Raw genomic sequence first — 27,901 nt, 5'->3', positions numbered from 1 at the left:
AACAACAGGGGGTTTAATCAAAGAGAAGTTTCAATCTGTTGGTTTATTTAGCTTTTCTATTTTTTAAATTGTGTGAAATGGACGAATTTGGATGTTTATTTTATTTGATTGGATTATTGGTTATATTACAATTAATTCGATTATAATTGGCTTAAATTGGACTGTATCTCTGGAGCGCCTTGAGTTGATAAAAAAACTTAAAACTGAAACCCATCCCAGCTGTCATCAGGTGGGTACACCATGGACAGATCTCCGGTCCATAACAGAGACAAACTAAAGTTACGGGGAAAAAACCCCCACCAATTTTACACGTGTTTCTTTTTTAGAGCCTTTAAAACAGTTGCAAAAAATCTTTTGGGATTCTTGAGGGAGCTTACCAAAGTTATAAAAAATAACCCCATCACTATGTTATAAGGGTTCATTTTAAAACTGAAGATGTAAACATGTTTTTTAGAGGATTTTTATAAACCTTCTATCTAGAGTTCAGCAAACCCAGGTATGCTGCAAAGTGGGGCTACTTTGTGACTGACATATGGCCGTGCATAGTTTCCTCCCTAGCTATAGACATATGTAACTTTTATCCAAATATGGGAACTGCCAAATGTCAAGACTTCAAAATGGTGGACAACAAACAAACAGATAAGTACTTTATGTAATGCTATGTTTATATAAACATATAAATATATATATAAATGTAAATATATCTTGCTCTCTTTCCTTTCATTTCCCACTGATAAAGGCTTATTTAGGGCAACAATTTAATTAAAAATGTACTTTATTGAAGAAAAATCTGGTAAAATAGGCAAGAAAATCTAATAATTAATTACATATACACATAAAATGACTAATAAACTAACAAGTGATTTGTTTTACACAAGAGCAAAGTTGAATGTATTTTAGCTACACAGTAGTTACCTAAATGCACCAGAGTGTGACAAATGTTATATAGAAAGCAATGAAGTTAGTGGTGCTGGTCACTAAATGATTGTCAGTGATTTTGTCATTAGTCTGCCACGGCAGAAGCCTGCTCATACTGTGGGTGAATTATCTCTAATGAAGCTGGAATCATTAGAAGAGGGAAGCTACAGTTATTAGGCCAGGACTGACTGAGAGGAGACCGGCAAACCTTGGCTGACTCTCTTCGTCTGATGTAAACGCTCGTGCAGAGAGCAAAAACTGCCTTCATCAACCTCAATGCAAACATCTCGATAGGGTGGGAGCTCCGCAAAGGGTGGAGAGTGGAGGGAGAAGGGCAGAGGAGGAGGGGGGGGGTCCAGGAGTAAAATGAGGCTATCATCCCAACCTGAATGGGAGAGGACGGAGGTGTGTGTGGGAGAAAGGAGAACAGATGTCCTGTAGTTTGACAGAATAAGTGAGCATAGTTTAAAAAGAAGGTGAAAGGGGGTGGTGGTGGTTGAAATCAAGGGGAGGAGGCTTTTCATGCAAACAAAGGGACAAGAAATATGGCAGGTGTGTGTAGTTTCAATCATCTTTTTCCCCTTTCCTCTCCTTATCTACTCACACTGCCCATCACTCCCTCTGTTTCCAGATAATTAAGTTACTGAACCAAAATGGACCACTGCACTGGCTACAATTCACTCAGAAAGCCAGTTGAACGAGAAAAGTGATGCATTCATGGGATTTAGTCTGATCAAAATGCTATCGTGACTTTGAATTCTCACTGTTTTCATACAGTACACTATTTTTTCTTTCATCTAATGGTATAGAAAATTGAATATTTATTTCACATAGCATTTCACTGCTTATGAAGATTTATGACGATCTGACTCACCAGAGACTTGGAGCTCTTTTTGGAGGGCGGCTGGAACAGTCGGACATTGGTGGGGGTTTCCTTCTCAATAGAGTGTCTCCTCTGGGGGGCCTGACGCCTCTCTGGTTGAGGTGTAGAGGAGATGGGCAGGAACATGGGTGGAGCTGGTGTTCATACACAGGATGAGAGAAGTGAAAAAGAGAAAAGTAGGCAGATTAACTGGAATGAACCAATGACTGAATGATTCTGGAATAAAGAAGTAATGATCAAACAAAAAAAGCAGAGTCAGGAAAATATGGTTGGCAAGGTTGCAAGATTAAAACTCATCGAACCCAGGTGTTATTAAAGAGGCAATTGAGCTGTGACAGGGATGTGGAAATATTTTCTGACTCACTTTTTTTCCCCCGCGCAGACTCTGGGGATGTATCATCCATCAAAGATGTCGCCACACTGGAGCTGCTTGCCGATTTGCGCCCCGTAATCTCATCCTGAATGCATAAATAATACATGCACCTCTCTCAGCATTTGCTCCACACATCACAGGAGCAGTTTAAAAAAAATTCAATCCAAAAAAAGGACACACAAAGACACTTACATCTGAGTCGGAGCTGTCCAGCTCAGCGAGGCTGGGAGCCTTCAGAAGTCTCTTTCTTTGAGGTACAGACTGAGAACCAGAGGGTTCTACCCTGGGTGACGCTGATCCATTGATCAGAGACAAAGTGCTGGATGTCCTCCTGCCCATGTATGGACTAAACTCATCTGCACAAAGCCATACAGGAGACATTCAGACTTCTGGAAAAAGCGGCTAAGAAGAATCCCAAAACACCTCCTCTTGTGCTCTCTTGCATCCTTGCTGGGTTCTGTGTTTTAATCTTTCTTGTTTATCTAATTTCCCATATTGGAAAGTTTTCAAATCCCACTGTGTTTCATTTGGAGGCAAAACTGAAGGATGCAGTGAAACCTGCCACAGAGGAGTGAGGTTTGAGATCCATCTGAGTGTTAAAGAGGTTGGGTAGGGAGGGTTAGGTTTTTCTGAGGGGAAGCAAAGGACCAGACCAGCGTTACACACAGAGCATGGATGCCCTTTTTCATTAAATAATGGAGCTGCTATAAAACAGCACATCTCTCCTGTCAGTCTTGATATATCTTTGGGGAAAGCTAAGTCCTTAAAACTAAATGTTCAATCTATGACAGAATATCTGCCATCCTGCCTGATTCTAGCTGTAATTTGTGGGAAGGCACATTGATCGAAAAGACAAAAGAGGACTTGAGAGGAAGGTGAGAGGGAGGGAGGGAGGGAGGGAGGGGAGGATGATGAGACAAGCAATTTCTGCAAGAGGAAGATACAGAGCTGCAACTGAAATAGAACTAACAGTCTTTAACCTAACATTTTTGAGAACCTACATTACCAGATTTTTGACTGACCCCTATACATATTTTACATTATGTCTTTGTTTTTTTTTTTTGGAAGATATTAGTTTTCAGCCAGGGAGGGAGATAGACAAGGCCTTTAAGTTAAAGGCAAACAAGGCCTTCCAAAACTCATTGCATATACTTTACCTCTTCCTGTACGAAACAAATCCTGTGGCATACTGCGAGTTTTGCCAAAACCTAAAAGAGGACACCTCCTTCATTAGAATAGCTACGAGTTGATCACAGAATTCAGTATGCCTGAGGCTTACATCCAAACAATCTATGATTATTGATGCAGCAAATACAAGATTGTTTCATTGAATGATTTAATTCTTCCTGAGGAGGCCTTTACTTCTTAGTTCTGCTCTGATAATTTTCATGATTTTATTTTTTCCAGCTGGTGCAACCACTCTCCATCAACCAAAAGCAGCCACATGAGCATATAAATAGCCTGAATGTGTGAAAGTCAGCAGCATGTGTCTCACCGAAAATACTTTTATTCAGATTTTACTTATTGCTTGGCTGCATTCTGGTCTTGAGGTTACTGTTGATGGGGGGAAAAGGTCTCTGATTGCTTCATGTACTGCATAACTGCTTAATGTCAAATTTTACCCTACATGAAGTCGATGTTTTTTTATTCTGAAGGAAATTAGTTTAAACTTCAAGTCAAACATGTTTTTGTGTTTCCTAAAGTGTCTGACTTTGACCTAAGCAGAGAGGTGTTTTTGCATTGCTCTTCTGAAATAGTGATGTCTGTGCACTATGGACACATTTGGAGTTGTTACCTCACAAATCTGAAAAGCCAATCTTTGTCAAATGCCTCACGAAGAGAGTCAGGCGTATAAGGAGAGTAAAGCAGGATTCACATAGACACAAAGCTTTGTTTTGGTTAATGGCCGCACCCCATTCAAAGTGACTGAGAAGCAAGACCACTGACACTGGTAAGCAGGTCTGAATCCTGCCTAATGGAGGATTCACACAGATTGATGGATTAATGTTCAACAGTAGGTCAGCCAGGCATCTAGAATTGTAGAGACAATTAGTCATAAAATCAGACACGTAATAAGTCAAGCGATTTGAATTGCCGGCCCTTCCACAGCCCCTTGAAAAATTGTAACTACTGTAAACTTTCCACCGCAAGCTACACCATCAAAGCAAAGCAACAGATCCAGAATTCAGTTCAGCGAAGCAAAATGTTACCTCATTTAAAGTGAACGCGAAGTAAGACAATTGATGCCTGAAATGCATATGTGTGAATCCAGCCTAAGAGTCTATTTTAGTGTAGTAACATTTTTCAAAACATACCATGTGAGCAAGAAGCTAACAAGAACATTTTGTGGTTTCTGTGAACCAGTCTTGGCTTTGAAAGAGTTCAGAGGAAGAGCTTGAGGTGCCTCTTTGATACACATTTCTTTTTGTCCTGTTGTCTAATTGAACAAGCAGTGGTGGGCAGAGCATGACTGAAATTAAGAATTTCTCAATGAGTGAAAAAATAAGTAGATTTTAGTTTTTACCAAGCAAAGCCAAGTGAAATGGAATGCTAATGGTAGTCTTTTATTTTAACATATTGTAAAAAATGTATTAGGAGAATCTTTAAGTATTTATACTTCATCTAAAAAAACTGTCTTTGAAGTAATGGGGAAAGAGCTGGGATAAAGAATGAAAAGAGATCAAATCTGAATATCTTAGTTCAATTTTGAAAACTACATCAGCCCACACCTGTAAAAATAAATGATCCTTTTAAAGGAATGAAAGCTGCAAGCAGTGATGGAATCTCATCAGCTCCATGTCAGGCAGCAATCACTGCAGGGTGCTGATGTTGGCCAGTAAATACTTAAAATATATCTAAGTTATTCTGTAAATGAACACATTAAACATAGTAGATCTGATGTTCTCATCTATAAAAAAAAAAATATCTAGCACTATCTTTTTATTCAGTTTTTTGTCCAAAATTAGAACACTTTGTCTTGATGTCTGTCTGATTCAAATCAAAGTGCCATAACTTTTCTTGTCCAACCATTATTTTGCACAATGTATTCTAAATGCCCAAACAGGAGATCACACTATCTCCATTTTAGTGGTCATCCCATAAACACAGACAACCAGATGTATGTGATATATCACCAAGATGTGAGATACAGCACAACTTTAATCTTGTGAGACACCTATTTCTTCCTGAAACTGGATTTTCTATTCACTGATTAAAACCTTATTCATGTTGATTAAAGTGTCAGAGAACATGTAGCATCTACCCATTAAACATGGAGCACTGAAAGTGCTCTCACCATGTGAGAATGATTCATTATAGAGGGAGGATTGTACACACGAATATTCGCAAGATGAATGAGGGAGCATGAGGCAGTAAAGCTTGTGGTATGATGACAGGCACTGACTTCAGTAGGAGGGGATGTGGAGCACGTTATTATTTAGATTTGCCTGCCTCAACTGTGTTTCCTCATCATCTCATTGAAAATCATATCATAAAATTGAAAGGAAAACAGGTGCCACTGCTGATAGAATAGAGCAATCATGACACACAGTGTGCTTCACTGTGTTGTGTAGAGCTTGATGCTGACCACTGATCCATTTGCACACTGATTCAATTCTGCGAAGTCACTGTGATTTGTGAAAGACTCTTTTGTGTTAATAAAGCTTCACGTTACAGCGGTACATTTAAGAGATTATGCACGTTGCGAAGGTGACACATTTCCTGAGTGTTTAGAGATGAAAGGAGCGACGAGTTATGTAACGTGGACCAAATGTTTGAGAAGAGCCTCTGGGAAGACTGTGAATTTGATCCGTCAAATAAAACACCAAAACTATGTCTTGATTGATGTTACACAATGATATTGTACGTTAAATTTGGCTGGATTAAAGTAACACCATTAAATAAACTTTCACTGCCTATTAATTTAGTGTCTCAATTGTAATAACTGCGTAAGATCTCCATAAGCAATGAAGCCCTTAAAATGTCCCAATCCGCCTGTGAGTCAATGTGATCTGTTCCAACCAGCAGGAGAGCTGAGTTTAATCCTTCCCTTTGGGACAGACAGATGCTTACCAGATGAGATTCCCTTTCGTCACTCTGGCAGTGAGTAGTGTACATGCAGTTAACAGTATCTTCTTGGTGTTATGTTTACCATTATCCTGGTTTCTGTCGGTTTGTAAAATGAAGGCTGTTTTTCATTCTTTTTAAGCATTCTTCAAATATTTGTAAAAGAAAAAAAAAGAAAAACTATCATTCCTAGGGTAACAAGATTAAATTACAGTTTTAGAATTCTGGTTGGTATTTAAGGTTGGATTAATTCTTTAAGTCTGTTTCAACAATGATAACACTCTCAATGACTATTTTAATGGCAGTGACGGGAAAAAATACAAGTTCTGTGTAAAAATGCAGCGTAAATATGATTCAAACCTTCAGCAGAGGGACAGAAATATAAAGAGAGAATTTGAAAATACACGCAGGTAATTTGTCAAACCTCATATTGCTGGAAACTAACTATCTGAACTTCAGATCAGATCAGGTCCAGCCTCGAGAACTTCACTGAAATTGGTTTAAAATTACAGTGTGCATGAGATCTGTGAAAAACATTATAATATTAAATACAGCTAGTGTAATTTGTATCTTATTGGTTTGCTAAATGATTTTTTTATATTATTTTATTTTATGAGAGTGAAAAATGTATATCTATTTGCACAGTCGTCCCTTCTACATGGGACGGCGGCCATATTACTGCCATAAAAGATTGGTGAACTGACAGCTGGAGGGGTGGCAGTCCACCTCCTTGCCATGGCCGAGGTGCCCTTGAGCAAGGCACCGTAACCCCCATGCTCCCCGGGCGCTGTGATCGGCTGCCCACCGCTCCAGTGTATGGCCTCTGTCTCCATGTGTGTGACCCTGTGCATGTGCATGTGCGTGTTCAACAGGTGCCAACCTTAATGGGTCAAATGCGGAAGAGTAATTTCGTTTATTTCATGTGACAACGACTACATGACATTAAAGTAATTTTAATCTTAAAAGTTACAGAAAAGAAGACTACTGCTTGAAGGGTGACAAAAAAGAAAAAAGTTGAGCAATACTGATTGCGTAATGCAAGAACAGGCAGTGCCACATGATTAGACTCTGTCAAAGATGCAAAAACATGATGGGATTAAACAATTTTACGAAAAGCGAAGGGAGAGAAAAAGAAAAAAACAATAGTGTGGCTTTTCCCAGAAGAAAATTGTTAATGAAGACTAAAAGTCTTTGGAGTGACTGAAGTTGCTTGCTGTCTCCTCAACAGCGAATTTAGCCAACCAATATAGATGCAATTTGGTTGCTACAAAGTGGGTGAACAGCATTTATGTTGGCTGCAATCTCCAACTTGACCACTGGGTATCAGTAATTGTTTCACACAGATTTTTTAAGTAATTTCTTTGCAGTCAGTGATGACAGGAAAAACATTTAAAGCAACTCGTAACCCTTAAAGTAGAAGTCAAATGAAAATGATGTGAGACACTCAGACTGTATTATTTGGTACAAACAATATGACGACTGCAGTGCATTTTCTTATGTAGAAAACAAAAGCTATTTTTTTAAAAGAAAACTATAAACTTTCAGGGGTTTGCAGGTCTAAGTTAACAGGTCTGAAGGCATCATGAAAAATAGCAATATTATTGTTTTATCAGCAAATAAAGTTGGTAACATTTTCACAGATGTAGTTGCAGTCATACCTCTCACCATATGGCGTATGGAAAGATAATATTCACTCTTCTTTTTTCTCTGTTTGCTTCACTTTTAGCTCCTGAGATATGTGTCAGGCACTTCAGCTTCTGAATTATCCATTATGTTTACCAACTATTGACTCACACATTCTGCTAATTAGTTATGGGCAGATGGCATAAAATGTTTTTTTTTCAAAGCTTTTCCACTGCACACAGCAGCCTTTTACTGCCTGAGATGACACTGATGACAGACGAATTTGTCGGCCAGAAGAGCAAAACAATTAACTGAAAGACACCAAAAAGCTCTACAGCCCTACTACAAGTTCCAAAATATCAATTAATTCTTCACTACTGGCACCTTCAATGTCATATATGAACATTTAAACAATTAACATTAAAACTACGGTTAGAGGAGCTTTAAACAACCTCACACTTTGATTATTTTTAATTGTTCCAATTAACTGTTGAATTATACAGTATTGAGAATATTGTATTGAGAATATGGAGCAGCAATACCCTGCATGCAAATGGTTTCATCTTTATTTTATGAACTCAGTGGATTAATTATGCTCCCCAAAGTTATGAGTTTGCTCTCCTCCTACTGACTAGTGTCCCACTTCTCCATGTTTCATCTCCATAGGCAACAGTCAAACACCATCAAACACAGAAGCATGGCATGAAATGTGTGTGCCGATGCTGAACATGGATGTTTGTGTGCATGTGTGAGCTGATAGAAGAGGCGAGCAGCCACAACATGGCACAACATGGAAGGAGATAAAAAGCCAGGTAATCAGCAAGGGAGACTTTACCTGACGCATCAAAAGTGAAAGACATGCTAAGTGGCCGAATTACTGCAACGAGAAACATTCACAGCATGGGAGTTACTGCTTGTGAGAGGTGGTAGGTTAAGGCAAGACTTAACAGATACAAGAGGAAGCAGTCTGCTTGTATTCAGCAAATAATGCTGGGAAATGGCATGTTGTCTGATTTCACATAAAAAATAATTCAACTCTTTTATGATGGGAAATAAGCCACAGCCGAACGGTGACAGATTAATGCCATTCAAAAATGCAGCACTGGTTTTAGTGTAGTTGATGTTAAAAGAAATGCAGACACTTAGCATTTTTTTTTGTGTTCAACTTTCACTCACTGCAAACAATATGTTGAACAAAATATTAATAGGCATTAGTAGCAACACAAATATGAAAGGTTAGGCAGCATCAGCTACAACAGCAAAGAGCAGAGGCACAAATAATAGTGTCGTAAAGTGTTAAAGGAACTAAAACAGCTCGAAATAATGAAGCTACAGCACAGTTTGTAAGTAATCATTGCAGAGTGAGGTATGATTGTATGTGTGAGAGTGTTTGCTTGTGTGTGCGCAACAACAGTACAACTAAAAATACAAAATAACAAGTTTTCCGTACCCAGTCTTCCCCTGCGGACCTGATCGGGTGACACAGGGCGAAGTTTCCTCTCTGCCTTGATCTCCTCCAGGATCCGCTCATGCAGGGTGGGAGGAAGCTGAGTCTGAGGTTTCAGCTTCCGAGCTGATACCTAGCACAGGTTGATGGTGGGTGACAGAGTGTAAACGGAGTGCAAAAACTGACATGAATGGTCTGTAGCCAGCAGGCCTGCTCTTCGCCACTCCCCTCATGTCTCTTGTGAGTGACTGATTGATTTCTGAGAAATGAGTGCCCTGCTGAAACAGCGTCTGCTAATCCTGCTGCAAGATTTCTATCAATACAGGAGAGATGGACACTGCTTTCCAATTAATTTGCACGTCAATAAAACTCAAATTAGACAGTTTAAACATTCAGATTATTACAGAAAAAGGTTTTAAATGCAATTTACATTCTTATATAAATCTTTGAGACTTAAACACCAATTCATATCAGGTGATATGTGTTACTATAAAGTAATTATCATGATTTTGGCTTTAAAATTTACAAAGGAACAACAAAAACTAGAGAGAGTCACAGAGATTGAAGCAAGAGATCATTTGTTTAAAGGGAAGACATGTTTTAGATTTAAATCTACAATATTTATTTGTACTCACGGGATTAAGAGGCGGTCTGGACCTGATGAACTCCAGGATAACTTCATGAGCACTTTTCTTTAACCTGGGTGGGATGTCTCCATTCACCTGATTACACATGAAGAGAGAAAGGGTTTGACTCCATGAGTAGTCGGGTCTAGTCCTACATGTATAAGCATGTTTAATGTGTGATAAACATGTTCAGTGTGATAAGAGGTCTGGCTTAAAAGTCAAAGCACAAAATTATTTGTTTTTTAATAATGTTCACTGTTCATATTTAAAGAAACCAGAAGTTTAGGAGAAGCTAAAGCAAAGGCCTGATATCCACGGGACAACCAGGAGCTTCTGGTCAGCTGATTTTAATAATCTCATGGGAATGTGCAAAGTGAAAAGGTCAGAGAGGAAAACCATTCAAAGGGATAGTTCGCCTCTTTTCACATGAATCTGTATGACATCCCATACTAGCAGCATGAACATTGGCTTACCCCAGAATGCGTCCTGTGAGCCGAGTTACGGCCTTGTTTTGGTGTTGACAAAAGTAGTCCGGCTAGTTGGCTGGGGTCACAAAAATAAAGCGTTTTGCTTCTCAAAACAATATAAAAAAAAATTAAAAGAGCAATACAATTGCATCACAAAATCGATTGTGAGGTCTTACTTTTTCCTGGAGAACGATTTTGTGATTCAATTGTATTACTCTTTTGAACGCATATTGTTTTGAGAAGCAAAACGCTTTATTTTTTTGACCCCAGCCAACTAGCCGGACTACCTTCGTCAACACCAAAATGTGGCCGGAACTCGGCTCACAGGACGCAGCGGGGGCCAATGTTCATGCACGATATTGCTAGTATGGGATGTCATACAGTTTCATGTCAAAAGAGGTGAACTATCCCTTTAATGAAAGAAACAAACACAATCTAAAATTCTATTCTAAAACTAACTGGAAGTCACAACAAAGAGTTCAATATGAAGAAGCTTTGGATGTTGGAATTCATAGCTGGCATCAATGTCACACTCAGGTTGATCAAGTTCCAGCTGCAAGTTGAACCATCAATGGAGCACCGCGATAGTTCTGGCAGGCCACGTAGTCAACGCGCCCTTTGCCTATTGGCTGACGCCGACCCAACCCTTATGGCTGTCCACAAACCAACTGTGCTTATGGGTAATCAGCTGCTGCTCGCAATTGGATGCTGGCATTCGGGGCGCTTCATTTAAACTTGGTTTGCTGTCACTGCTCTTTTTGCTTTCTGCTTGCACCCATCACCTCCACTTCGCATTGCCAAACAATGTCATTCTGTTGTTCATTGTTGCTTGCTCTGTTCTAGGGGGTTGTTGCCTTTACAGCAAATGGAAGGCACTCCACCTGAGGATGCTGCTGTTCCCTGTCTTGGCTTCCATGGAGCTCATGGAAAAGTTGGGAACTTCCTCCGAACAGAGCCATACCACCAAACATAAATTGTATGCATTCAGAATAAGCTTCTGAAATTTATATCTGTTTCTCGTCTCATTTTGACGAGAGTGGTTCTGACAGAACTAAGATTTGTCCACTGTTGTGCTCACAGACCAGACGAAACATACCAGCTGATAACCATTCCTTACACTGCATTTTGGTAAAAACACCTTAGTAATTTGTTCACTGATACATTTTTGGACAGTACTATGAGTGGGACTGGAAACATTTTTTTACCAAGAGAATTTTATGTGCAGGGCGGGCAGCCATGTTTGGTGTCAAGGTCCCAGCTTTTGAGGTACTCAGGCTTTCAAAAATTCAACTTTAGGGGGCAGATTGTAATCTGAACAAAATTTTGTTTGATTGTTTCAGGAGGTCACCTACAACCCACATTAAAAAAAACATGTGAACACAATATTTTATTCATGATCGTATATAGAAGAAGTCAAATGTTGAAAGTGAGACATTTTACTCAAAATCAAAACACATTAGCTCATCTTGAATTTGATGAAAAAAAGCTTGAAATTGTGTGTTAATGTGTTTATAATGTTCTTGACCAACTTTTGTTTATTATTGCTCATGTTAAATTACAGACTGTGTTAAAAGTTTACCTATTGCTAAAATGATATCCAGCAAGCACAACAACTCTTACTTTTAGGAAGAGAACTGTCATTAAAATATTTTTATAGTACTCCCATTTAAACCAACCCTGGCCTCAGTATTGTCATTTACATGGATTTTCGAGTCAATCAAAGCATTTTCCCACAAGATGAAAAAAAAACTGTGTAGTAAACAGAAGGCATGAACATTTCTAATCCAAACATACTTCACTGATTATTATATTGTGGGCTGCAAAACATTTTTAGACACTCACCATGACTTTGCGCAGTTTGTAGCGTTTGGACCTGATGTCATCCATGAGCATTTCATAGGGAGTGAGCTGATACTCGATGGGCAGAGGGTTGTACTGACGCTCCTGCACCTTCTTCAGTTTGACTCCATCACGAAGGTCCCTCATCACCTGAACCCAGAATCGTGCCTGACAAAGAAAGCAAACATTGAAATTGGACAACGATATAGATGTAGAAAATAGCACAAACCCTTTAATACAGTAGTAAATTGTATTTGATTCTAATCTGTGAGCTAACATCTCTGTGCAGCAAAATTAAGGGGAGAGGGGTGGCTCCATCCAAATCAGCATTAACTTACTGTTTAGAGTGGTGCATGGTTTCATAGAGGTTGTGTTATGTGAACATGCAGTATTGAAAAATCTATCCGATTACATCAAAAGGGGTCTACACCACTAAGAAGAAATGATCAGTTTATGCTGGAAGTTTGAGGTGTGGTTGTATACCCAGTCAGCATTCTGTAGCTCATTCAGGTCTCCGCCAGGCTCCTCTGACGTTTCCGCCTCCATCTTCCGGAGGTTCTGGTAGAGAAAGAAAAACGGTCAGTGTTAGTCACAGCTCTGACTCCACTTAAGGTGGCATGTTGTTAACCTTCAGCTGAAGAAAAAATTTGTGCTGGTTCCGGAGACACAGTTGCTGTTTATGTTCAGTTTACAGACAGTTAAAGGGAGCTATCAACATTCGGCTGCACGAGTCACTGCAACACACTCTCACAACAATTACATCAGCCTCTTTGTACTTTGCCTGATCTAAATATCATCAAGCATTAGCTAGCTGGGATGCTAAACTAAACTCATTTTCATACATAAGTGACATGTATGAACTCAAATGTCTGCTACATTAGCTTGTCACTTCTTGAGATTATCATGCCAGAATGCAAGTAATTTTTGGCCAAAATTTGGCTTCGATTAATGGTGTTGACTCAGGGTGAGTCTGGCTGCCTAGACTCAGCAACATATCCACCAGAAATGTCCAAATCTTAATTTTTTGGGGGACTCTGGGCCCTTTCTGGCCTTCACAACACTTGCTATAACCAATGTCAAAGACAGTTTATAACCCTTGGGCCACATCTGGCCCACATAACACTTGCCTGCACCATAAGTGTTAAAAGTAGCCCAGATTAGGCCTAAATGTGTTTTCTATTCAGGCCAGCCACATAGGAAGTCAGGAAGATCAGCGAGTGCAGCCATATGTGAATACAGAAGCAGATGCTCCAGAGCATTTACAGCCAGCTAGTGTGTGTGCCATTAAGAGCTGTTAGCTGCTTCATTCTTTTTTTCCCTTTCTCATTCACTTTAATGAGGAACACTGAGTAAATTGAATTTGGGTTGTTACTTCGCTTTGCTACCACTGCTTGCAGTGAATATTTCAGTTAAAGTTTGAATTTTCAAGAGGCAGTAAAGGCATCAGCCAATCTATTTCATTGCATGGCTGATGAATGAATGGCTGTGTGGCTAAATGCTGACTTATTGTCACTACAGATCCAAATGTGAGGTAATTATTAAGCTTTAAGACATTGCATCCTCGTGAATCCTGCCTAACCGATAATTATTTAAATTGTCCCTTTTCCTGTCTCAGAGCCATGAATACACATATTTGCAATGTTGCTCAGTGCTCTGGCAACTTGTTATAAGCCAGTGCAGAGTGTGTGCCATATCAACCAGCTACAAAGTGTATAATGGGTGGTTCGAGAGCTGGTACTGAAATAAGGCCTGAGACTTTCATCTTGGGGACCCATTAATAATTCTTGTGTGAAAACTTTAATGCTTATTGTTTCACTTTTGATAACCTGGTTTGACTCTCGAGCATGTCCTATCCACTTTAACTCTTTGGTTTGGTTTTGGCAACAAAATTGACTACGTTCAAGCTCTAAAACTACTTGGTTAGGTTGAGGAGAAGATTGGCTCAGAATGCAGCCTGTGAGCACTTGCACCTGTGACTATTTTAGTGTTGTCAAATTGCATCTTTTTATTTTATCTAGGTGCCATAAAGTATTCTATAGAGTGTTTTCTCACTCACTCATACATTCATAGTATTTCTTATGTTCTGTTGTTTATAGATACATCAATAGCAGCATTATGTCCTAGCACTAAATTACCACATCCTTACATAGCAAACAATACGTTGTATTACCCTGTATCATAATTTATTCAACAAAACTTAAGCCAAAATGCAGAAGCATCCTTACTGCTTCCATAAGAAATAATATGATAAGTTGCAGTCAGGTGCTGATAATCAAATGCATTTGAATAATCGATCATTAGTAAGTCTATAAAGGCAGATGTTTTAGCAGTTTGGCGTAACATTCCTTGTTAACACAATGCGAAAGAGGAAAGACATCAGAAAAGCAATTGTTGCTGCCCATCAGGGTTACAAAGCTATTTCCAAAGAATTTTAGGTCCATTATTGTACATATAAAAAGATTATTCACCAGTGTAAAAGATTCAAGACAGTTGCTACTCTTCCCAGGAATAAACATCCCTTTATAGGTAAGGCTAAAGTAAAAAGTGAAAACACATGAAATTAAGTTGGTCTGTGCTTTCAGGCAGTGAACGATGCAGCAAGGTCCTCTTCCATTCTGACATCTGTGTGAATCTGCACAGTGTGAAGTCATTACAATGTTGTAAAACAGCCTGGCAGACAGCCATACTGTGCGAAACAAGGAGCTAACCTGCATTCCTCTGCATTTCTCAAGAGGAGACGTGTTTGTGTGCCTGTATGTGTGTGTGAAAGAGAAAAAGGGAGACAAAGAAAAGGCACAAAAGTATGTGAGCATATTAAAGCAGCAGGCAGACAGACAATATGTTCCCTCTGGTTAATATTTGTGGCAAGACTGCTCACGTCACAGCACATCAAATGTAGATAAGACAGTCACAAGAGCCTGCCCTGCTGACTGCTTCGTGAAGACCTCAATCCACCGGGAAAATTACAATTCTTCATCATCCTATCAGAAAACAGCTGTTCGACTGACTGGTTACATAATGTCAGTCAACACGCAGATTTCTGCCTCACGAGTCAGTTTATCAACAGTGTACTTCAGTGGCACAGGGTAACACTGCAGTGCTTAGTGGTTTATAATAGCTCATCAAATGAAAACACAGCTAATCTACCCAGTGAAGAGCATAAGGAAAGATTAGTTCAATTGCTTTTAACACCATTAATCGCATTTATAATGAGGTGTACAATTCCAAATCACATCAAAGCCCCGTATTACAAATTCAAAAGGTTGATTGAGCAGTATAATCTGCATGTGATGCATTTGAATGAAATCACGATATGTCAGCGTCATGTGACCAAAGTTTTTCATCTTTTTCAACCCCACAGAAATAATCGTAATATTACCTACTATATCTACAATCTAAGTATTTCTGCCGATAAGAAGCCCCTATTTGTGAGTGAATAGAAGATGGAATTGTTTCTATAAAACATCATGACTTCAATTGCTTTTCTATGAATTTCCAGCCAGGAGGCTTGTTTGTAGAGACACAAAGCAACTCTGACAATGATAATCTGCAAGTGGTGGGTAAAGATAGATGGATGGACTAGGGCACGAGGGCACCTAACACACACAAGCTGTGGTCAGCAGACGCTTTGCACACAAAGAAGCATCTGCACGCACCGAAAGACATTTCAGAAAAAACATGAACATGGTTTCACATAGTGAAAACATACACACATTTGGGATAAAGAATCTTATTTTCTAATGTCTTTCTTATTCTGTGTATTACCCAACAAAGAACCATAATCACATAAACTGAACCAAATATTTGACACTGAAATGTGAAAAGGAAATTGGACTGTAGTTTATTCATATTACATTCATAGTATAAAATACCGCACTAGAAATACATGGCTGGGATTTATGAGGTGCAGCGAGTGTTGCGATGTTGATTCCTCCAGTGTACAATTACTGCAGTCCCCAAATGTTCTCCTTATAAAGCTTCTTTCTCAGCAAGTTACGCAACCATCCAAATCCCCTCAATTCATTCAGATGCATTACACACACCAAAAGGGCAGCAGAAGTAGTGCATGGCAGGAAGGAACCCTGAGGTGGAGCACACAGACACACAGACACACACATCTCCTAATGGGAAACGTTCCAACCCACAGCTGAGCTCCAAATCGCTCCTGAGGAGAAACAAGGTTCAAAGACTCCTGCAAAAAAACCAAGAGGTCATGTGAAACAATACGACATAACTTTGTGATTAGAAGAATGTTGGCTTGAGCGTGAACTTGGGGCAAATTAGAATGATTTGATAATGCCTCTGTGATGAAAGAATCCCATTATTAACTCATGTTCATTTGTCAAGCCTTTTCATCAAGTATAAAACATAACACAGCGACAGCTAATCTCAGGTAGCTAAGGCACATACTGGGAAAACACCTGCAAGCCCCCAACCTCAATTCTGACTCATGACCTGTTACAGGCAAAGTGAATCCTTTGGAGTTCTTTAGCCAAGCTGTGAAAACATTATGCCACACACACAAACGGCGGTCATGAATGATTGTTTTAATCATGTCTGACTGAATGAATTACTAGAACCTGAACTCTGCACTTCTGTCGGAATGAGAGTCAGTATGTCTGCAGATATTGTCGTCTATGTCTGACATGCACATCAGACATGTCACAATTTCTCTGCAGCGGCCCACTTAAACCTGTCAGCCTCCGGGGTCCGAGAGTAAAGTCTGTCATCCGCACACTTCATAGAAAGTGTCCCGCAGACGTTTTGAGACTGAATGATGGTACAGTCATAAGAAGTGTCCCATTGAGCTATAACAACTGTAACAGTGGACCAGACAAAGCACCCCCCTTTACACTCATTTCCTATTTATGAGACCACTCACCAAATCTTACAAATTCATGGAAATCTGTCTTCCACTGGATTGTAAACATGATTTTGTTCAAGTAAGCTCATGTGTACATTCAAATTAATTTCTTATCCACAGTCACTGCCTCAGATTACCTCTCTACATCAGATGGCTGCCTGGCAACAGCTGTCATCATTGACTTTGTCCTCAAGTCTCTGATATGTCAGTCACTTCTGCTTGCTGTAAACCCACATCAGTGATGGTTTATTACTGAGACAGAAATGATGGCTGGTTTCCTTACTTGAACATTTAATAAACAAGAGCAGTGTTATACAGTAACTACAGTCACTTGAGCTGTTTCTTTGTTACTTATACAAAATTTTGTTTTCATTCTCACAAGCTTCAGGATTACAATTCATGGAGCGACCGAGTTTCAGTTTGGGGCATGTAAGCTCAAAGTGCTGAAGAACTGTCGAGTCCTGTCTTTTGTGGGAAAAATAAAGTTCAGAGCTCGTCATGTGACCATTTATTGCAGCTTGAGTTAATGCGTTCACCATGCCCACAAAATGATTTCACATTTCAGCTGTACTGTGTCTTCACTGTCACAGCTGTGAGGTCATCTGGCTATCTGCTGGCTTAAACTGCAACGGATGTGCCTGAGTTTCATGACCTCATGGCTAAGGTGAGAAAAGATAAGGACTCACCTCTTTGGCGCTCTTTATCTTCTCCAGGAATGTGCGTAGCTCCCTGGTTTCAGTGTACAGCGCCCGACACACTGCCTGGTAGTGACTGGGGGCATCTGACAAACTGGGTAGATGAGCTGTACACAGCTACAAAGGAGAAAATAGGGAATGAACATATTCAGAGTACAGTTTGTACAGCTGTATTTATTCATAAGACATAACACCATCAGAATCAGAATCGAGTTTATTGCCAAGCAGGTTTGCACTTACAAGGAATTTGACTTGGTTTAGTTGGTGCAGACAATAGATATATATACAGAATCTAGATATATATACAAATAGAGACTGTGCGTTAATGTAACGCAGAAGGTCTGAAGATGCTACGTTAATGTAGCTTGTAGGTCTGGAAGGGGAGAGGGAGAGAGTCAGTGTCAAGGGGGGCTTGTTGATAAGGCCAGTAGCGGATGGGAAGAAACTGTTAAACAAATATGACAGAGGAAAAAGTTGACAGTTTACAATGCATTTTATTGTGTTCACCTCATGTGGATTCAAGATTTTATGTTGTGTTTTTTAAATGATCATATCTGGGATCAGGTCATTCATTATTACATTGAATTATTTTGTCCTTGACCGTAATAGGTCAATAGGCAAAAGACGAAGCAGTGCATTTGCTCCAATAACCAATAGCAGGAAGAGTATGAGTCTAGAAGAAGTTATCAGGAAGAAATCTGTCTATATCACATCTACGTTTTATAGGTATATTTTTATTTTCTAAAGAGGATATGTTTTGGTGTCTGGTGTCATTACCAATTAAAAAAACAAGAACAAAGCACAGCTTTGGCACTTTATTTGAGGCCACCTGGGTTTGAAATATGTAATTCTGTGAGCTGCTAAGATGAGGAAGGGATTTGTATATGTCCCAATCACAGATCAGAGTAGAATTATCCAGCCTATTGTTGATCTCCTAAATTCAAATTCAAATCATACTGCATTGGCTGTAACTTGGAACCTTTTTATCAGCGATTACATAGTTCAGTTAAGAAAATAAACCAGCCGATGCTCTTTCAGTGCTTTGTTGAATGTTTTATATCCCAACAAGGAAATATGACCTTATTTCCCAGTTAGAAGGTGGAAATGATTATACTGGTCATTGACTCCACCATCAGTAGGGACAGCATTCTGCCATTACAAAAATAAAAAAATAAAAACAGAGATTTAGACCAACTGTGAAGACTTGGTTATATCCAGCCAAAATAACCGACAGAGTGGTACATTTCTCTACCTGTGTCTGATGATGATGTTGTGCCTAATGCCACTATATTTCAAATATCAGTTTGGTGCATGGTAGTGTAATGGAACATGTCTTAATACACATATGTTGACCTGCTTCGTGCCTGTAATGTCTGTTTCAAGATGATACGTATACCAGTGCAAAATGCTTGTTGAGCTTCTCACAGCTTTTAGGCCTTTGATAAACCATACAGGTTTTTTTATGTTTTTTTATTATGAGGCTTTAAAGATGAATTACATGGCCGTCTCCAGGTTGTGTTCAAACAAACAAGGAAAAAAGGAATTCCGCACTGTTGCTGAATTTGTCGGACCTTACAGACTGCTGTTGTATTCTGTGTTGTTCGACTCTTTTGCGAATACTTGTTATTCAGCCTTCTTGTACTGTCACATTGGAACTCATTAGTGTCTTTATTTCAGATTTCCAACACAGCAGTCTGAGTTTGCATTGCTGTGTGTGCTGGTGTGAACTCTCAGGCTATTTACTGTGTTCTATCATGCTTCACGAGTTATTGAGTACTTCCAGTCTCAAAAGAGGAAGACCCTGCAGAGAGGGGCGAAGTAGAGTCAAGTGGTTCACTTTACTCCCTGAAACTGACAGCTCTGAAAGGAGGCGTAAATTTATGGTGGACAACAGAGCTTTTCATCCTTTCATCACAGACATTTCATCCAGAACTCAGTTTGCTGTGTAAACTTCTGAAAAAGGGGTATAAAATTAACTAGAAAGCTGCAAGCAGCTGTGAGCGGGACCGAGGTGTGCGTACGTTGGGATGTGCGTACGTTGGGGCATGCGCTGGACGCTGGGGCTGCAGCTCTGCCCACACGCACGATATCCTCTGCGTACGTATGAGCGGGTTTTATGAAAATTTCTAGGGGGCGCCACTGAGCCATTTAGCACCGCCCACACACAATACTCTTTACATACGTACGAGGTCGACAAGGCGGACGTGTGTACCAAGTTTCATGACTTTGCGATGATGATAAGGCTTTCAAATCAATAACGCCATGACACGATTTTCACCGCCTGAACACGCCCACACCGTTCAGAGTTTGGAAAAGTTTCTCAAGATTTTTATTCCCCCCTTGCTTAAGAGTAACCTGGCTAAGTTTGAAGATTTTAGCATGAAATATGTAGGAGGAGTTTGATCAAGAGCGAGGTGTGAAAAAAAAAGAAGATGTTTCCGACCACCATTAGGTGGCGCTGTAGGTGGATGTCACTATTTTATATGTGCGCGTTCAGGCTGGGTCCAGCATTCACCGTATGATGTTTGGGACAGATTGGATAATGTGTGTGGAAGTTATAAGCGACTTAATTCTTCATGACGAGTCATAACTTTGAGGCGTCGCCATGGCCACACCCTTTGAGGTTTGAAAAAGATTCTCCATGAGTGTTTCCCCCCCATGTCTTAAGAGTAAGCTGGCCAAGTTTGAAGTCTATAGCATTAAATCTGTAGGACGAGTTCGATCAAATGTGAGGTGTGGATAGAAAAAGACATTTCCAACCACCAGCAGGTGGCGCTATAGGTGGATGTCACTATTTTACATGTGCGCGTTCAGGCTGGGTCCAGCATTCACCGTATGAAGTTTGGAACAGATTGGATAATGTATGTGGGAGTTATAAGCGACTTCATTTTTTGTGGCGAGTGATGGCGAGTCATCGAACTTTGAGGCGTTGCCACGGCCACGCCCTTTAAGTTTTGAAAAAGTTTCTCCATGAATTCCCCCCCCCCCATGTCTTAAGAGTAACCTGGCCAAGTTTGAAGTCTGTAGCATTAAATCTGTAGGACGAGTTCGAAAACGCACTTTCCATCCAAAATGGCCACCTTCCTGTGTACGTGGGACCATGGCGGCATGAGACTTTTTTGTGCATCTGGGCATGATGAATGAGTGTTCCGACTTTCGTCGTCCCACGCGAAACTAATCCTATTAAGGGGATCATTTTTATGCATCATAGGGGGCGCTACAGAGCCAATGAGCGACTCCCAAAGATATAATGTTTAGATTCTTTCATGTCGTCGACTAGCACGTGGCGCTCGCAAAATTTCCTGAGTTTTCGCATACCTTTTGCAAAGAATAAGAAAGAAAGAAAGAAAGAAAGAAAATAATAATAATAATAATAATAAACCTTACAGATACAATAGGGTCCTTGCAGTTTCACTGCTCGGTCCCTAATTAATTTTTTTAACAGTAAGCAGGAACATAGTGACATTTCACAAAAGCAAAATATCCCCAAAAACATCTATAAATAACTCGGATTTGCTGCTGAATAAAACTCACAAAAAACAAGACAGCTCTGCCTGAGCTGCTAAACACACACACAAACACACCAACAGAGATGACAATGTATGTGCTGTTTTCTCTCAGAGGAACAGAAGGTACCTTTGCTTACTTCCCGGCATGCTCTTGGCATCTATTTGTCCAGACTGCAAAAATCTCACTGAAAACAAACAACACCAGACAACAATGTCTTTATGTACTTCATGCTGCCTACACCACACGAAAAAACGTTTGCTACCCTAACATGTAAGTGCAAACTGTTAAAATAACTGAAGAAATGTTAAAAGCTAAAAGCAATTTAGAGTGTCACTTAGGGTGAGAGTTACAGTAGGGCGAAAGGGAAAGTGAGGAGAGCAAATAGTCTTTGGGAAAAATACACACATACAATAATTCAAAACGACAGCTATCTTGCCATCGGGCCAGACAGACTGCCATGTTGCTCCAGTACATTTCCTTGTTCAGGATTGTTGTGTATTTTGTGACTGGGTAGGCGGTCATTATGCAAACAGTGTGAGTCTATGTGAGGTCTGACACAGTGACTCTCTGCTCCAGTGGACAACAGAGATACACTCCCAGGGAAGATGAGCGTTGCAGTCTGGCAGCAAAGCGGTTCAAATCTGTGTCCACAGCCATTTTTTTAGCATTTTCATACTCGCACGTCCACAGTTCTCCTGAATTACCCTGATTAAAACTCTTACTGGAATCCCTCCAAGAATTAAAACTCTTATTGCCCTCCGCTCTGCATGTATTTCCCACAGGCACAAACAACAACATGGCAGGGAAGCTTGTTCCCCAAAAAAAGGCCCAGTCTCATCTGTTGTTTAGAACTGGCTTGATTTTTCAGAGGCAGTTGACATACCCACAAGCACATCCCAATAGGAGGCTTTTGGCTGGATATGTGCTCTTGCGAGGGAGAAGAATAGTGGTGTTGAAGAACGGGTGTGTAGAGCACACAGGAGACAGCATGTGATGTAGAAACTATGCTGCGGAAATCTCTGTGTTTTGTTTACAACATGTTGAGAATAGCAGATGAGGCTCCTTGCTGCGTTGATATGAGTACTGCATGTATCTGTACATATCCACTGTAGCAGGGAGCAAGCGCAAAACAGTGCGCAAAGCAATTAACAATTCATTCTACCACAAAACAGGACATTTAGAAAGATTTATTTGGAATCAGTCACATTCCCTCGCAACCTACTTTGAGGATATCTCTGTAGCTGTGAACTCCAGATATGTTGTCCGGGTCATCCTCTGCCTCATCCTCTTCCTCTGTAGCCTCATAACCTTCGTCGGGGCAGGCGTCCTTCTCAGCCTCAGCCATATTGGTCATGAGATCAATGAGCTGCTCCAGAGGAGGACTTAGCTCTCTCTCCTCATTCTCCTTCAGGCCATAGTCAAGAGCCTTGTAGATCATGATGCCCAGAGATTCGATCACCTGCAAGTGCAGAGGTCACAATAATATTCGATTATATGCTCTATCCATCTTTAGTTATTACATTTAAAACAATCATGTTCTTTTATCCCTGATCATTATGTTACTTCCATCTGTCAGTCCACAGGGCACACATGGTGAACATACTGTATATAAAGTCCTTCCTGAGAAGTGGTATCCTTGTAATAGACAAAGTATGTATTATAAATATACTGTATGTATGATAATAATTACATCTTATACTACGTATTAAGTATGCACTATTTAACTGACTTCGGACAGTTTTGCTGTTAATCTGCCACATGATGAAAATAAATATGGATTTGTGTTTTTGTTATGCAATGCCATCCTCCTTTTGCTAGGCCTCAGCTGAACTTTGTACTATGGTGACCACATGACCCTGCCCAGGGATCTCCATTCACTCTACAGCTACACACAGATACTCACTGACACGCAGACCTTGGGAGATGTTTACTTACTGTTAAACTTGCGATTAACTGACACATGAACAAAAAGACCAACCCAGCGTCAATTAGGTCTTTGTGTAGACCAGTATGTTAAACAAAACAAAAATCCTGAATATTGACAGCAAAATATTAAGCAATCTTTTATTGCAATTTACATTAAGCAACATTTTCAGTTTTGTAAATTTCATCATTTAGAATAATAAATTTCAGCAGTTATTGATTGAAAATACCTCGTAAAGATGTTAAAGGATCCGTCTTGTCTAAATTTTTAACGTTGTTAAAGGAAAGTCTTGTCTAAATTTGGGTTAAATTTGGTTTAAGAGTGAAAGTTTTGTAGACATCTACTGTAGGTTTGACTAAAGACATTTATTCAACGTTCACAGTTAGCCAAGATTTCACCTTAATGTTCGATATAAACCATCTCGACTTGAATCGACTTGACCTTTAGTTTGCCAACAGACCCACATTCCCACCTGGGCACCAGGGCTACATAACATCATTTTTTTGGGATAGTTAGAGGTGGTAATCCTAAATAAGTCCAAATCTTTACAGTTTACTTATGTTTAAGTATTCAATAGCTGCCTTTACGTTGTCTAAAAGTATCTTATTGTTAACACACAGCCTGTGTAACTCCCAATTTGTATTTCATCCGATATCCGATATCATCTCTTTTTCTACTCACAACTGAACAAAGTGACAATATGTTTTCAACATGTTGATGTTTTGACCACATTTTTCAGCCACAGAGGGAGGCAAAACCGCTCTGTATTATCACTGATCTGGTGAATAGTCTGTGGAATTGTTGAAGCTGTAATTCCTGAAACGTGCCAAATGATGCATTTCTTTACTGTAAAGCAACTGCTCCTGTTACAATGTCCCAGAGGCATCTTGTTGTCAGCATACAGCCTTGTATAGTTCCATTATAATATTTCATAAGACACATTAAATGTGCTGCAAAATCCTTTCAAGTAAATTCCAGTTGAACCACTTCTCCAGAGCAATCCAGTTCACTGCTTTCACTTTTGAGTCATATGGCTAACTGTTGGAAAACAGTTTCTTATTAATACATCCAGCAGATGTATACAGCAACATTATGACATAATGAGCACTAATGTAAGAGGTACCGAACATACCATTCCAAAGTATAGCTAATAGCAGAATAAAAATATAGGCTTCCAATCTATTACTGACTGTGTAGCGTTACATTTTTGTAATGATTTTTGTTGGTAAAATAAGAAGGGATAAACTGTGAGGCTTCACAGGATGTATCATTAAAACACAGAAAATAAACTCCAAACACAATTGCTATTTCTTAGTCCAAAGTCTGATGCATGTTGGTCAGGAGATGTGCTTGTTTATTAGCAGTCTGGTCTGGAATTTGAAAATTATGTTGAATAAAGCCTGCATTGCCAGAGAAGACAAAAGACAAGACTGGGAAATCACTGAGGGGATTATTCTGCAGCCCTGAGCACTAAGAAAAGACTGAGAGGGGGAGAGACGGCGTATACACGAATGAGAGAAATGGCAAAGTGAGAAAGAGAGAACTAGAATGAGTGATAGGATGGGAGCGGGAGAGGGGGAGAAAACATAGAGCAGAAGTATAAACATATCAGGAGACAGGTAATAAAATGATGAGAATAAATGGAAGGATCAGACAGGTCAAGGAGGACAGATGTGCAGTGTTGTATAGTAACGAAGTAAAAATACTTCACTACTGTACTTAAGTATATTTTGGAATACTTTGTACTTTCCTCGAGTTTAAAATTTTTTGACAACTTTCACTTTTACTTCACTATATTTCCGAACTTAATTGCATACTTTTACTCCAATACATTTTCATTGTTCGGTTTAGTTACTCGTTATAAAAAAAAAGAGAGAGAGAGAAAAAAACGCAACAGTGTTTTGACCCCATGCATGTTATGCCTGCCCAAAGACGTGGAAATTCTATCTTACAGAAACTCCCTTTTTTTAGGTTTTAAGGTAGTTTTACAAAAAAGGTCTTCCTCTTCAGATGCCAGATAAGCTGCAGTTCCCTCCCAATTCTTTTTTTCTTTTGTACAATGACCGGTTGTGTGTGCACCTCCTATAGCTTGTGAAGTACAGTAATTGTAACAGCTTTTTTTCTTGGTGATGTTGGCCGCATTTTCTGTACTGAGTTATTTTATTTATTTTTTAGAAAGGTGTACAAAAGGGGTTTCAAACTGGACTCCCTATTCAGATGCCAGATAAGCTTCAGTTTTCTCCTATTTTTTCATTTTTTTCTTAAAGGATAAGACCGGTTTTTTGACATTGGGCCCTTGATTTCACATTATAACATGATGTTCTACTCACCCCTGCTTGTTGTTGGTCATTTGGAGCTGTTCCGAAGATATTCGCGAGGCGTCCGGCTGCTCTCTTGAGATATTCGGCCATGAAACGGTTTCCTATGGGCAAGCTTATACAGGTACAAACTATGCTGTTTATAATTTATTAATTACTCTACACCAGCACTGATAACGTGGAGGTGCGTCGCTTACTTAAAAAAATCCGGGTTACTAATTTTGAATTTTAGCCGAATGAATAAATAGTCAGCAGGTCTGTGGGCTGTCTGTGGCAGTAGCACGACGATGACGTCAGTAACACCCACTTTACGACAAAAAAATCAAAATTACAATAACCCGGATTTTTTTAAGTAAGCGACGCACCTCCACGTTATCAGTGCTAGTGTAGAGTAATTAATAAATTATAAACAGCATAGTTTGTGCCTGTATGAGCTTGCCCATAGGAAACCGTTTCATGGCCGAATATCTCAAGAGAGCAGCCAGACGCCTCGCGAATATCTTCGGAACAGCTCCAAATGACAAACAACAAGCAGGGGTGAGTAGAACATCATGCTATAATGTGAAATCAAGGGCCCAATGTCAAAAAACCGGTCTTATCCTTTAATGGTGTAATGTACGCCTCATTTTCAGCACTGAACTTACTTGAAGAAGAAAAAGTTAAAGGTTCACAAAGTTTGTATTTTCTGTCTAAACCTGGTCTAAATTTTGCCTGCTCTTGGTTGTGTGTAGATTTTAAGTGTATTTGACCTTCAAAGTTTACCAAACTGCATTTGCCTTGTTTACTTTTTACTTATACTTTTCATCACATTACTTAAGTACATTTATTTTTACAGTAATTCTCATACTTAAGTACAAGACGTTTCCGATACTTTAAGACTTTAACTCAAGTAACATTTCAGTCAGTGACTTGGACTTTTACCAAAGTCATATTTTGGATGGGTACCTATACTTTTACTTGAGTGTGAGATTTCAGTACTTTATACAACACTGCAGATGTGACACATCAAGATAACAAAGATCATAAAGAATGAATGTTCACACATGAAGACCAAGGGCAGATTGATTGACACCACTGGAAGGAGGAGGATTCATAGGAGAGATCTGTGTTCCTCTTCCCCAATATCTGCATTCGAGCTGGGTTTCCTCAGGGGGGAAATAGCTTGAATGTAGCCTCTTTGTTTGAGCTCCCGTCAGATCCACACCCACTGATACATGACACGGTGCAAGCATGCACAAACACACAGACAAGCTGCTCCAGGGACCTACTATAACTTTAGGTAACCACATGGAAATCCTCATCTGCAGATAGTCACAGCATGTTGTAGAGAATATGACAGATATGGGTTAGGTTGCCCTGCCCAGTGTAGAGAATGATGTTAAGAGATTTTCAGGCTCCTTTCAGCAGTTTAGCTTTGCTGTCTTAAAACCCTGCCTTTAAGAGTTCAATCAAGGGTTGAAGTATGATCCGCTATAAGAATTTAAATGGGAGATGGAGAATTGCAGCAGAACTTTTTTTTCACTGTTAAGATTAAAGCCTTTTTAAAAAATCTTATTGACCCTTGTTGTACCCTCTGTTTGGTTTAAGCCAGCATCTGTGTAGTCAGCCCAGTCTCACGAGCAAATGTGTAGTAGGCATGTTTGACCCCATGTCCAAAATGGAGCAGTGCTGGAATTACAAGAACTGTTGGGTTTTGATTCTGTGGTGTGTTGCATGAGAGACCAAGAGATTCTTATAAGTGACTCAAAAGAATCAAAAGTATATCGTGTCTGTCGCAGGTGGACATAGTCACCATGCAGTGGTGCGTGGCAGTTTCATGCTGTCACATAGAGTAAATGGACGTTGAACATATGTGTTGTAATGTACAATGCATGTCCGTGAGGAAAAAGGGAGATGAGCGTGGAAAATGTGGTCATGGTCCTATCTTTTTTTTAGCCTTTTCAGTGAAACTGCACTGTTTTGTGCTATGGATCAATGTCGATATTAAACATCAAGGGATGTCAAGAGATCAAGTGTGGTACTTAGTAAAAGAACATTTTGTTCAATCTCAGCAAGGAGATTATGCAGGGTTTCAGCTAATTGTTAGCAACTAAGTATACGAAATGCCTATGTGCTGTGTCCTAATCATGAACTCCCTGTTGGCAGGTGTTAATCAGGAAAAGGCTTACATTTATCGCAGATACAGCTAAACGTTTCTCCATATTCTTCCAAAAGTAAACATGTCTATTGATTCCCTGGCTTCCAAGCAACCAAGCGGAATGATGGGATAGAAAAGAGGGCCGGGTGAAGAAAAGAAAAACCACAAAACTGGAAAAGGAAAAAAGACTTGGATAAGGATATTAACCAAAG

At 39.7% G+C, this 27,901-nt stretch overlaps 1 protein-coding gene across 4 annotated transcripts in view; it reads right to left on the bottom strand.

The window, feature by feature from the left end:
• Window positions 1-27,901, bottom strand: part of spire1b (spire-type actin nucleation factor 1b) — a 44,728-nt gene that overhangs the window by 5,213 nt on the left and 11,614 nt on the right. The window contains exons 3-13 of one of the 4 annotated variants that reach the window (XM_075464800.1): window positions 22,533-22,769; window positions 17,792-17,917; window positions 12,725-12,799; window positions 12,245-12,409; window positions 9,945-10,031; window positions 9,313-9,442; window positions 8,698-8,739; window positions 2,367-2,530; window positions 2,166-2,259; window positions 1,793-1,935; window positions 1,127-1,303 (exon numbers count right to left, since the gene is read on the bottom strand). In XM_075464800.1, coding sequence (XP_075320915.1) covers window positions 1,127-1,303; window positions 1,793-1,935; window positions 2,166-2,259; window positions 2,367-2,530; window positions 8,698-8,739; window positions 9,313-9,442; window positions 9,945-10,031; window positions 12,245-12,409; window positions 12,725-12,799; window positions 17,792-17,917; window positions 22,533-22,769 — 1,440 coding nt within the window. The remainder of the gene's footprint in view (window positions 1-1,126; window positions 1,304-1,792; window positions 1,936-2,165; window positions 2,260-2,366; window positions 2,531-8,697; window positions 8,740-9,312; window positions 9,443-9,944; window positions 10,032-12,244; window positions 12,410-12,724; window positions 12,800-17,791; window positions 17,918-22,532; window positions 22,770-27,901) is intronic. The other 3 variants (XM_075464802.1, XM_075464801.1, XM_075464803.1) reach the window with 3 other exon arrangements.

This window comes from Odontesthes bonariensis, chromosome 5 (assembly GCF_027942865.1).
Source record: "Odontesthes bonariensis isolate fOdoBon6 chromosome 5, fOdoBon6.hap1, whole genome shotgun sequence".
NCBI classification, from domain to species: Eukaryota; Metazoa; Chordata; class Actinopteri; order Atheriniformes; family Atherinopsidae; genus Odontesthes; species Odontesthes bonariensis.
Note: the sequence above shows the minus strand (reverse complement) of the source record. Positions and strands in the feature narration are given on the sequence as shown.